Source organism: Borostomias antarcticus (genome assembly GCF_949987555.1).
Source record: "Borostomias antarcticus genome assembly, chromosome: 15".
Classification (NCBI taxonomy): Eukaryota; Metazoa; Chordata; class Actinopteri; order Stomiiformes; family Stomiidae; genus Borostomias; species Borostomias antarcticus.
Window position 1 is genome coordinate 13,557,194 of NC_140248.1, and position 11,515 is coordinate 13,568,708.

General features: G+C 53.9%; 1 protein-coding gene across 1 annotated transcript in view; it reads right to left on the reverse strand.

Moving 5' to 3' along the window:
- Positions 1-11,076, reverse strand: part of sipa1 (signal-induced proliferation-associated 1) — a gene marked incomplete at both ends in the record, with an annotated part of 16,242 nt that extends 5,166 nt beyond the window's left edge. Inside the window, 11 exons of the mRNA XM_084450255.1 lie at positions 1,051-1,183; positions 1,315-1,444; positions 2,336-2,746; positions 3,915-4,189; positions 4,578-5,172; positions 6,989-7,146; positions 7,710-7,813; positions 8,175-8,349; positions 9,089-9,277; positions 9,652-9,776; positions 9,915-11,076. Coding sequence (XP_084306381.1) covers positions 1,051-1,183; positions 1,315-1,444; positions 2,336-2,746; positions 3,915-4,189; positions 4,578-5,172; positions 6,989-7,146; positions 7,710-7,813; positions 8,175-8,349; positions 9,089-9,277; positions 9,652-9,776; positions 9,915-11,076 — 3,457 coding nt within the window. The remainder of the gene's footprint in view (positions 1-1,050; positions 1,184-1,314; positions 1,445-2,335; positions 2,747-3,914; positions 4,190-4,577; positions 5,173-6,988; positions 7,147-7,709; positions 7,814-8,174; positions 8,350-9,088; positions 9,278-9,651; positions 9,777-9,914) is intronic.
- Positions 11,077-11,515: the final 439 nt, after the last annotated feature.

The window sequence follows — 11,515 nt, forward strand, 5'->3', positions numbered from 1 at the left end:
CAGGCGATCCCCTCCCCAAAAACGCCGTCGGGTTCGATTGAAGGATGAGCGTCCGTGCTCTTGGAGAAACTGTATGATGGGGTCTCAGGATAGCCGCGCAGCGGAGAGGAAGAAGAGGGAGAGCAGATGGTCAAAAAGGGGGCTCCTCGATTTGGGGAAGGCTAAACTGCACCCCTCCCACACCCATCTGTCCGTCCTTTAGTCTGGCGCTGGCGGGGGGTGGTCGAGGGGTGGGGGTGGGGGTAGGGGTGTGGGGGGGTATTGGTTAGGGGGATGGGGAGGGAGGTAGAGGGCAGCCTAGATGAAAGACGAGGGACAATGGGGATGGCGGGGGAGGGCTAGAAGAGGATAATGAGGAGAAGGGCTTAGGGGAGAAAGGGTCTGCAGAGGCTAGAAAGGGATTTGAGGCTCAATTACAGCGGAGGCCGTCTCTAAAGCGTTCTGTAACTGTTCTGTTTCGGTACAGCGCGCCGGCGCATCAGCCTGTCGCGGGGCACGCGGCCTCGTCGGCTTCCTGCGTTCATCGGCGAACACGTCATTTCGTAGCCGTCCGCTTGCAGCTAGCCTGCTTCTGTTGGACGGCCCTCGTTCACAAGCTGTTGGAGCCTGTCTGTTTTGGGATTGGCTCTTCCTCCTCTGTTCTCTCAGGCTGCCGCTGTTTGAAGTCTTTAAGATGAGAGGGATAGTCAGAGGTCAGAGGTCAGAGGATATCATCAGGGGTGTAGTGGAGGGTAAACCCAAGTAAACTCAGTTTATCCACCTCTTTAGAATGAGGCTGAGAGTTTACTCACCTATTTTCTGATCAACTGTGTTAATCAATGAGGGAAAAGAAGGTGGGTAAACTCTGCACTCGACGGACTTTACCCACCTCTGTATTTACCACTACACCCCTGGATGTCATCATTCATGTCTGAGCTGCTTTCAGTCTGCTGTGGAGAGAGAGAAAGAGAGAGAGAGAGAGAGAGAAAGAAAGAGAGAGAAAGAGAGAGAGAGAAAGAGAGAGAGAGAGAAAGAGAGAGAGAGAGTCTGTATGTATGGAGGAATACCCACTCTTGGTGATGGAGTTGTGAAGGCTCAGTGCTCTGGAGTTCCTCTCTGCCCTGTCCAGACAGGACAGCCGGGAGGAGGACAGCGAGGGCTCGCTGGAGGATGCTCTCTCCTCACACAGCTCAGCGCCCACAAACTGGGGACAGACAGACAGACAGACACAGAGAGAAGGGGTGAGTCTTATAAAGGAGCCAAATCAAATACATATTTGTTTATTGTGTTTATTTTGGATCCCCATAAATTGGACGAGCGATCCATGCGTCTCACCTGCTCCTCGTCTGCGGGCGCCTTGGGTTTGACGGCCAGGATGAGGTCAGGCGTGGCGTCTGTCAGCACCCCCACGTTCTCGTAGATGGGATGATGCGTCACCTTCAGCCCCACGTTGTCGTACACATGCCTGTCAGAGGGCCGGACGGGGATCAGAAACACATACTGTACTCTACCCCTGGGTGTTATACGCCTCAACACCTTTCAATCCAATTTAGAGGGGTTAAATAATCTATTGTGATTGCTGAGATATGGGATAAGATTTAGAGTTTTTTAGTCAGCTTTTGCCTTAAAACCGTAAACATATTAGCGCAGACAATGTTATATGATGATTATTTGATGGTATTGAAGAATCAATGGATGGAGAGGAAAGTAGTTTTCCGGCATTTAATAGTAGATCAGATTCAACATTTATTTAGTACAACAGCATCAGTCACAGAGAAACGTTTTGGAAGTCAACATTCCCTGATCAGACAACATGGTATTCAGTTTGGCCCACCATTATAGTTGGTGGTCTGTACCTACAGTATACATAGTTTCAGTCCAATGGCTAGAGTTCTCTCCAACTATGACCTAATACATCAGCAGGGGGGGGTGGGCTTCTTATGGATGTGCACTGGGTCTCCTCCAGACACCTGACCATGACCAACTGAGGCATGTCTATGGTCTTGTGCTGGGAATAGCCATGGCACTGGTGACAGAATAACCTATCATCAGACAGAAAATTTGACACTGCTGTCGGGTCAAAACCCTGTATCTCCATTTTGGCGATTTTAATTTTTTCAACTGAAAGTTGGGACTACCTTTTACAACCCCTGAAAGCCTCCCAGATGGTCAAACCCATTACATTTGATTGGTTCCCAGCCCTGAAAACAAATGAATGTTTTCTAAACAGCTCACCATATGTGATTTTATGTTCAAAAATTGGAAATAGGAATATTCTTTTCAACGTTCTGAAAACATGCCATTTTGGAGATGCAAGGTTTCGACGCGACAGCTGCGATGAGGTGGAGAGACGTACCCGTCATAGATGTCCCTGCAGGGTGGGTGTCTCTCTAAGGAGTAGCTGCGCGTCAGCTGAGAGGCGGGGGGCTCCTCTGGGGCCTGGTTGGGGGGGTGGTCCTGCAGGGAGGTGGCCCGGAGCAGAGGCAGGGTGGGAGGGGAGAGGAGGAGGAGGGAGGTCTGGGCCCCCTCTGGAGGCCTGTCGTCCACCTCGCCTCCTCCACCCTCGGCCTGCACCTCCATCAGCTCCGCCTCCTTGCCCTCGCCCTGCTCCCGCTCCTCCTCATGCTCCTCTTCCTCCTGCTCCTCCTCCTCCTCCTCCTCCTCCTCCTCCTCCCTCTCATCCAGGACCCAGGCCTCGCCAGACTGGCCCTCCCCCGACTTGCGCTCTGCATCCTGGATGGCCTTCTGGTACAGCTCGGAGAAACTCCTGGACATGGCAAACGGAAGAGGAAGACATTACAGCTACGGGGGTTTGAAGAAATCGGCCATCACGCTTCTTTCCGTCAGTACTGATGCTTATTTATCTTCATCCGTCGGTATCATTCTGTATTCTAGAACGGCACCCCAGAGCACCTCAAAACTATATTAATCTACGGAAAAAACTCCCACCCGTCCTATGAGACCCAGAAAGCCTCATTCCTGATCATAAGACCTGACAACCGCGTCGACAGCGGTGGTTGTTGGCTGAACAGGCCTGTCAAAAACCTCTGCTAATGAGAGGGCTTCTCTCTACCAGCTCGCGGCATGACGTGACAGGAGCCTCATTGCGGGAGAGGCAGAAATACCCGGTTTAACGTTGCCTTCGCTTGGACCGCTCTCTCTTCATCAGGCTCTCCGTTAGCGCCGTCCATCTGCCCGACGTTAAGAGAATTCAGAGGCCAGGCGCGAGCAACTGCCACTACCTGACCCGGTATCATTAGAGGCCATTAGAGGAATTGATTGGTAGCTAGCCAGCTGGTGTGTCACTGCCCGCAGCGCAGCAGAAACAATAGAGTGAGCTGTGACCTCGGAATGGCGCCCGCCGAATTCATCTGTTCCCCCTTGCCACGCCCCCCCCCCCTCCCGCTAACCTTCTCATCCCCTCATCAACGTTACTGATCGCCTACCACACTCCGCTTTACAGCCGTGACCCAGCCTCCCTGTCTCCCTCCCTCTCTTCCTCCCCAGCTCTCCATCTCTGCCCTCTCCTCCAGGCCCGTTCTGCTCTCTCTTCATGTTACCCTCCTGTCCCCGGAGTCCATCTCTCCACACCCTCACTCCCCTCTCCCCTCTGCTCCCTCGCTCCTCTACCCCCCTCTCTCTCTAGGTTGTTCTCGGACGAGCCCTCCATCGGCGTTTCCATACGTCTGGCTAGCTCGCCAGCACTTTCCGCTCCCGCCTCTTTCTTGTGTACGTCCACTTTCTTATGTACGTTAGTGTGGGTCAATGCCCGTGCGTTGGCTCGCAAGGCACCAGTTTGCTGGCTGGAAGCTCCTGGTGTCTCTGGCCGGTGATCGGCCGGTCTCATTCTCCTGCCCCCCCCACCACCCCTGTTCCTATCCCTCTCCCCTCCACTTCCCCCGCCCCCCCCCTCCCTCCCCCCCCTCTGCTCTGACCTGCGGGGCTTGCCGTTCTCGTCCGGCGGTATGACGGTGATGTGGATCTTGTGGGCGGTGCGCAGCAGCTGGGCGCGCTCCTCGGGGCCCAGGTGGACCAGGGCGTGGCCACACAGGCGCACCACGCGCGCCCCCAGCTGCAGGCCACCACTCTCCGCGTAGCCGAAGCGCTGCAGCTCCGTCACGAAGCCCTCCTCGCTCATCAGGAAGCCCGGCTGGCCCACGCCGTCGCGCAGCGGTGTCACCTCCCGCGCCTCGCAGCCCCGCGTCACCAGCTAGGGGGAGCGACAACAACAGAGCGACCGCCGACGGTCATAACGGTCCTAGCGCCGACGATGGCGTTGGGACAATGATGCGATAGACCCTTCTTCCCGGCAGCCATTTTGACACGTCATAGCCGGGTAAACACAGGTGCAATTGATTAAATTGAATAAGGTTCCGTTCTATTCAGTGTGTCACAGCCATTCCGGTGAGCCAGCATGCGCAATGTTATAAATTATACCTGTGTTTACTCTGCATGTCTGCAAGACATGTCAAAATGGCTGCTGGGAAAAGGGTCTATAACGACGTACAGGAAAGCCGACATCGAATCAAACAGCATTGACACCGGACACACGAGAAATTATATTATCCATAACAGTGTTTCCATGACTCTCGACCCACCTCCAGTCTCTGCACAATCTCTCGTATCTCCTCAGCTTGGCTGGCCGTCACGCTGATCGCCTCGCCCCGCTCGTAGAAGACGTCCAGGCAGGGCCCACCTTCCGCCTGTCCCTCTGTCACCGCCTTCCAGCCAATCACGTCGCGGCAGCAGCAGTTGAACACCACCCTCCGCGTGCAGCGCTCGATGAGCACCACGGCCTCAGCGGAGACCCCCAGCAGACAGGGCAGCCGGTGGCCCCCCTCGTCCCCGCCAGAGGCCATGACCGCCCACACCAGGGCCCCCGCGCTGTGCAGCTCCGCCCCCTTGGCGCCCTTCAGCTTGTCCTTGCGCTTGCCCCCCAGGGACAGCAGCGGGAACTTGGTGGAGGAGTCGATGGGCGTGGTGGTGACGTAGTTCTCCGCCAGGTCCTTCAGGTACTCCTGGCGCGTGCGTGTGGCCATTGAGCGGAACTTCTCTGACTTCTCCGCGGCGTTCTCGGCGTTCAACGCCTTGGCCAACAGGAAGTCCCGGAAGGCCTGCGAGCGGGGGAAGCGTGCGCCCTTGGGGAACAGGGGGCCAAACAACGGGATATCTTTGGAGCGCGTCACGGCCACCCTGAAGGAGGAGACAGAGAGAGAGAGAGAGAGAGAGAGAGAGAAATGGAGAGAGAGAGAGAGAGATAGAGAGAGAGAGAGAGATGGAGAGAGAGGCATGAAATGTATATTCCATTCCACTGATCAAACTGATATTTCTAAAACCAATGATAATGTGTGTATCAAGTTTTAACACAGAACTTCTACTAAAAAAAATCTTTCTGGCTGCATTGTCATGTTGCTATTTAGCAGTAGCCTACATTAGCAAACAAATTCTCTAGAGCCTCCAGGGCTCTGGAGCGGGATAGGAAGGTTGCGACCGACCCCTCCCACCCTGGTCACAATCTCTCTGAGCCACTCCCCTCCGGCAGGAGGCTGTGGTCCATCAGGACCAAGACCTCACACCAAAACAGCTTCTTCCCCACGGCCACCAGCCTCACCAATAAGGCCCTTTTCTGACTCTACCCTCCACTTTGCACTGCTCACTTGCACTGTCCTGTCTTTGCACTGCGCCCCGTCTAATGTTGTCTCCATCAGTGTTACGCAACAACTGACCAAAACCTAGACCTATGTGTAAAAACTACCCTGGCTAATAAAACTGATTGTGATTCTGATTTATTTTCAGGATTACACCTCAATTTCAAGTCAGAGCATAACAGGGGTGTAATTGTACCGCAGCCCCAACTACATGGGTATTACTGGGATGTACATGGGATGTTGTTGTATGGTTTATATACAATAATGATATATATATATATAATTGGGACAATTTTTTCAATTTTGAGTGTGCAGATTGATAGAATCAAGGTAGTTTAGAGTTAAAAGACAGAGCAGAAGATCATTGGTGTGGAGCTCCCAGCCATCGAGGATGTCTACAACCAACGGTGCCATAGGAAGGCCAGCTCCATCACAAAAGACACAAACCAAACCAGCTACCATCTCCATCACAAAAGACACTAACCACCCCAGCTACCATCTCGTCAGAGAGACGGAAGATGGCTGAGTATCAGAACCCGAAGGAGAGGTTCCAAAACAGCTTCTTCCCTGACGCGGTGCACAAGCTCAACAACTGCAGTAGACTGACCCTGAAGACTCCCCCTGGTCAGGACCCCCCCCCCACGACCCATTATCCCCCCCCACGACCCATTATCTCCCCCCACCACCCCTCTGCCTGGACAGTTACCCCCCCTGTGACTGGTCTGTTCTGACCGACCAGTCTCTCAATCCCACTCCTCTTCCCTTCCTGACAACCCCCCCCCCCTCCAACCCCCACCCACAACAGACTCTGCACTACTGTACAGTTGAACACTTGAACCAACACCTGACAACACTCCAACAATTGAACACTATGCACAACTGTATACTTTATTAAGGTTATTTAATTGCACTGCCTACATCATGGACACAGACATAGTCACCCATGATCAGATGGGATAAGTAGATGAGGATGATACTGATAGACTGCTACTATAGTAAATTGCCAGTTTGAGAACCTTTAAATGTCTAGCTGAGTACCTAGGACTGGAATGAGGAACTGATTAGCACTGATAAGATACTGTAAGGACAAGCGACAAGAATTCCTATGTACCTGTACCAATACTTATTACACATGGCAAATAAACTATTCTATTCTATTCTATTCTATTCTAAAATACTCTCAAAAAAGAACATTGGGAAATTGTTAGCAAACATGTGGTGCTAAAGAAGATTCATTCATTCATTCATTCATTCATTCATTCATTCATTCATTCATTCATTCATTCATTCATTCATTCATTCACTCATTCAAATGTGGCCCAGGCCGAGTCACAGCCATTTGGGCCAGGGTCTATTCTCACCGGTAGTAGGTGTTATCAGTGCAGGGCTCGTGGACCTGGACGATGATGAAGACGTGTTGGAAATGGGAGCGGATGGCCTTCGGAGTAAAGGGCAACGCCCCCGGCTCCTGGAACACTATGGTCACGATGTCATTCCCGATGTGTCTCTTCCGCAGCAGCTGAAAGAGAGCATTAAAGAGTTGAGAGACGGTCCGAGGAAGAGAGGCCATCATCATACATATTCATCCAGCACTTTTCATACAGAAAAACGATTGTGATGGACGAGCTGTGTAGCTGTGTAAACTATGTTTTGGTATTCAATCCACTTATGATCATTGATATTTAGTGGACAGTTCATTTGCAATGTGTCTCATTTCCATATCGTTACATGTGCTGACTGATAGCCAAACAGGGAAGCAGTGCAGTCTGGGTAGACATTAGACAGAGCAGAGCGGGAACGGGCCATTGAAAGCGACAGAGACAGAGAGGATTTCTCTAAATCATGCTCAATGAAGAGGTATTTACTCAAGCGTGACAGCCTAAATGTAATTTAGCTTTGAGAAATTGTGTAGCTTTTTCGTAACACATTCAAAGGATCATTTTTCATTGAGTGGCTTCCAGGGCTTCACTTGGGAATGTCATACATTCTGATATTCAGTAACAGGAGAACAACATTATTGTAAAACATTCTCCTCTGGTTTCTTGCATGTATGTTGTTGTTGTTATTGTTGTTGTTGTTTACCTGTTGTGTGTTGTTGGCCGTGTAGGGCAGCATCGTGGACACATGGAACATGATCTCATAATCTTGGTAGCGTGTGTAGAGGGAGTGAGTCCCCGTCGAATCCGCTGCACACACGCACGCACGCACGCACGCACGCACACACACACACACACACACACACACACACATACACACAGAGAAGAACATTCAATTCCAGCCTTTACCCACGGTGTGGTTAGTAAGAGCATGAGCATCAGCCATCAGATAGTGTGAACAGACACTGAAGAAGCCGGTACTCACGTTATACTCCAACTCAAGGTAGTGACATTGCAGAGTGATAGACTGTATGCCCCCCCCCCCCCATGGTACTACAATACCAGAGTTATCAGTGTTCAGTGGTGTGCTGATGCCCTTTTGATCGTGGCCCCCAGTGGTACAGTGAGATCAGGCCCTTAGACGTGTCTGTGGTGTGGGTAGCGAGCTCACTCTTGGTGTCCAGCTGCGCTCGGTACTTCTCCCAGCCCTTCAGCCGCACGCGCTCGCCCAGCAGGTCCAGGAACTGCTCGAAGGCCGGCCCGGAGCTCTCATTGTTGTACATGTCCTCCTCCGAGCTCTGGTTAGCGCGGCAGTACATCACGCCCACCTTCCGCTGGAAGTTCAGCTAGACGGGAGACAGGCGGGCACAGGGAGCATCAGCGAGAGGTTCGCGCATCGTCATCATCATCATCGTCATCATCATCATCATCATCAAAATACATTATATTTATATAGCGTCTTTCCAGATGCTCAAGGCTTTATCACAGGGGATGGGGGGAGGGGCCATGACTTAATTTTCATCCACAACCCAACGTGTACTGTAGCACCCACCTGGAGGATGCTGGACTACTAGTAGGCACTAAAGCCAACGCCACATATCAGCTACAAGGGGATGATAGAGAAGGATGAGGAGGGGAGAGGGAGGTGCATGTGAACCTCATCCACCACCAGTGTAACGCCCACTTGGATCAGCAGCCAACCGTAACCATATACTAGTGATCATATAGCCTGAGAATGCCTGCTGAAGTATTCGACTTGGATGGAACAGACACGTATGAAGACCTTATGTGACCCATCTTGCAGAGCTTCCTGAGGGATCTGACATGTAACAGCACAGGCTTAGCGCACTGCTAAGCTCCGAAATCTCAGCGACGGGTTAGCATATACAGACATGACGCACGGACATCCAACATGACGTACTGTATGTTTAAGATGACCTATTTTACACAGACTGTTAAATCCACGTTTGTATTATAGTTCCTCAAAGTCCATCATAGTTCCTTTTCCTGGTCCATCGTAGTTCCTCACCCCCACCCCCCCCCCCCCCCCCCCTCCCGCCCCGGGCAGCGTGCCGTCCTACTCACCCCCTGCTCGTCCAGCTTCACCAGGGTGTCCCGGACCTTGGGGGAGGTGGAGGCCAGCCGCAGGCAGTGGAGGTTTAGCTCGGGGATGATGAACTCCAGCAGCCTCTTGGGCGACAGGCCGCGGGGGGTGGTGTGGCGGGCCGCTGACGGCACCGACTCCTCCAGGATGGAGCCCCGCAGAGTCTTGAGCTGGCAGGGAGAGGAGGAAGAGGGAATTGGACTTGGAATTGGACTTGGGACGGAGCGAGGACAAGCATTCACACCGCACAGTTTGTTAGTACTGTGTGTAGTCAAACAAGCATGTTTCAGCTAGTGTACGTTTGAGTGCACTCCCTAATGTATTGGTACTGTATTTTGCTACTCTTGCACTTTGGCTTCAACACTAGATTATGCTCGTAGTCACTTATTTAGAAAGGAGATGCACTTGTGTGTTCTGGCGATTAGTAGTACACTGACTGCCTAGGTTAAATGCAATTATTGTAAGTTGCTTTGGATAAAAGCTTCTGCTACCGTAATGTAATATAATTTAATGTAATGAGAAGTGTGATATAGACAGAACTCACCTCTGTGGTTCTGAAGATGATTCTGTAATTATACTGGGCACCGCTGGTGCCCTCTTTCTCCTCTCGACGGAAGCTGATGGCCACTGGACCCAGACGGTCATCCATGCCAAAGAAGTTCTGGTGATCTGTAATATAAGTACAGTTACCCTACTGTACCAATTACACCCACAAACATCTCTCAGTAAAGGAAAGGACAACATGCCAGCCATGCATACCGCGTCGCTAACGCTTACACACACGCAAACCCACAACGCAACGCTCACCTTTCATGAAGAAGTATTTGCGGTAGTAGTGGGCTCCCAGGTCGGCGTGCTCTATGAAGTAGTTGCTCTTGCCCTGCTGCTGGACGTGGCTCTCCCGGGGCTCCTCCAGGACCGACACGCCGTCGTTGGGGCTGCGCGGACCCAGCCACAAGCCCCCTGCCCGGCCCGGGGAGCGACCCAGGCCTGCCCGCTCCTCGCCCCCCATCTCGTTGCGGAAGTGGGGGCAGCTGAGCAGGAGCTCGTTGTCGTTGCCGTCGCCCTCGTCCAGCAGCAGCGACTGCTCGGGGTCCTCGGCGTTCCCCCCGGCGCCGCCACTGCCCCCGGCGCCGCCGCCGCTCTGCGCCGGAGAGGAGGGCGCGGCTTGGATGAGCGGGCGCAGCTGCGAGGCCGCCGAGGCCCCCGACGTGATGTTCTTCTTGCGTCCGATGCTGTCTCGGTTGGTGGCCGCCTCTGTGAGGTCTAGCAAAATGCTCTGGACGTCATAGTGGGCAAAGTTCCTCACCCAGGCTCCTCCCCCCAGGTTGTCGTACGGACCCGGCTGGGGCAGCTGAGGCGGCGTGGGCTTGGCCTTCTTGCTCAGCCCATCGGGCTTGGGGGGCTTGGCCGGTTTCGGGGCGTCCCCCATTGATGGAACGGTCAAGGCCCGGAAGAACCCATCAGGTTCCGGAGGGGTGGACTGCAGGCCCAGGAGTAGAAAGGGGTCTTTGAAGCGCTGGGCGTTGGGGCTCAGGGGCTCCCGGTCCTCTGCGCCGGTCTCCTGGACCTGGGACTGCCTCTCCAGGGAGGACAGGCTGCCGTACTCCCTGTGCAGCAGCACCACCCCGGAGTCTCCCTGGGCCCCCGCGCCCCCTCCCTTCTCCCCGGCGGCGCGGCCCGCCTTCCCACCCGTCTTCCCGGAAGAGTCCAGGTCGCCCAGGGTCACATCGCTGTTGCTCCTCTGCATGATGTGCCCCCGACCCACCGAGCGCAGGTTCAACCCCGCTCGGCCGGGCGCCAGGCCCTCCCCCTCCGTCCCCTCGCCATCCGTCCTGGGCGGCCACTCGGCCACCACCCGGGTCCGGAGGCCCCCGCCGTCGCGCTTGGTGTCGAAGCTGACCGTGGGTAGCGGGGGCCGCGGGCTCTGCCGGCGGAACTTACGGATGAAGAGGTCATCGGACTGCATGTCGCCGGCTCAGGCTTCTGGCTCCGACCCTTGGACGCTCTCGTCACGCTGTCCTGGCGGAACCTCTGGGTTCTGTCGTCTCCCGCTGGGGGAGTCCTCCAGCGTGGTTGTGCTGCCGGTACACCGGAGGGCAGTCGGGTGGTCGACACACGCTCTCCCACGCTGGACACGTACAGGAGATATCCCGGTAAGCAAAGGTCACGAACGTGGTCCTCATCCACACCAGCGACAAAGGTCGGACAATTAGATGACTCTACAAAATTACATTACATTACTCCATGATTACATTGAATTGTTAGTCCTAGGGCTGGAGAACGTGCACCCATGTCAAGATGTTTTAGGACCCTCGGCTTAACAAAATATTAGTGTGCTCCAGCTCTGCTGTGATCCAGGTGTGGGTTGTTCCTGCTGGTCCTGTGTGCAGAGAGGGAGAGTGTCA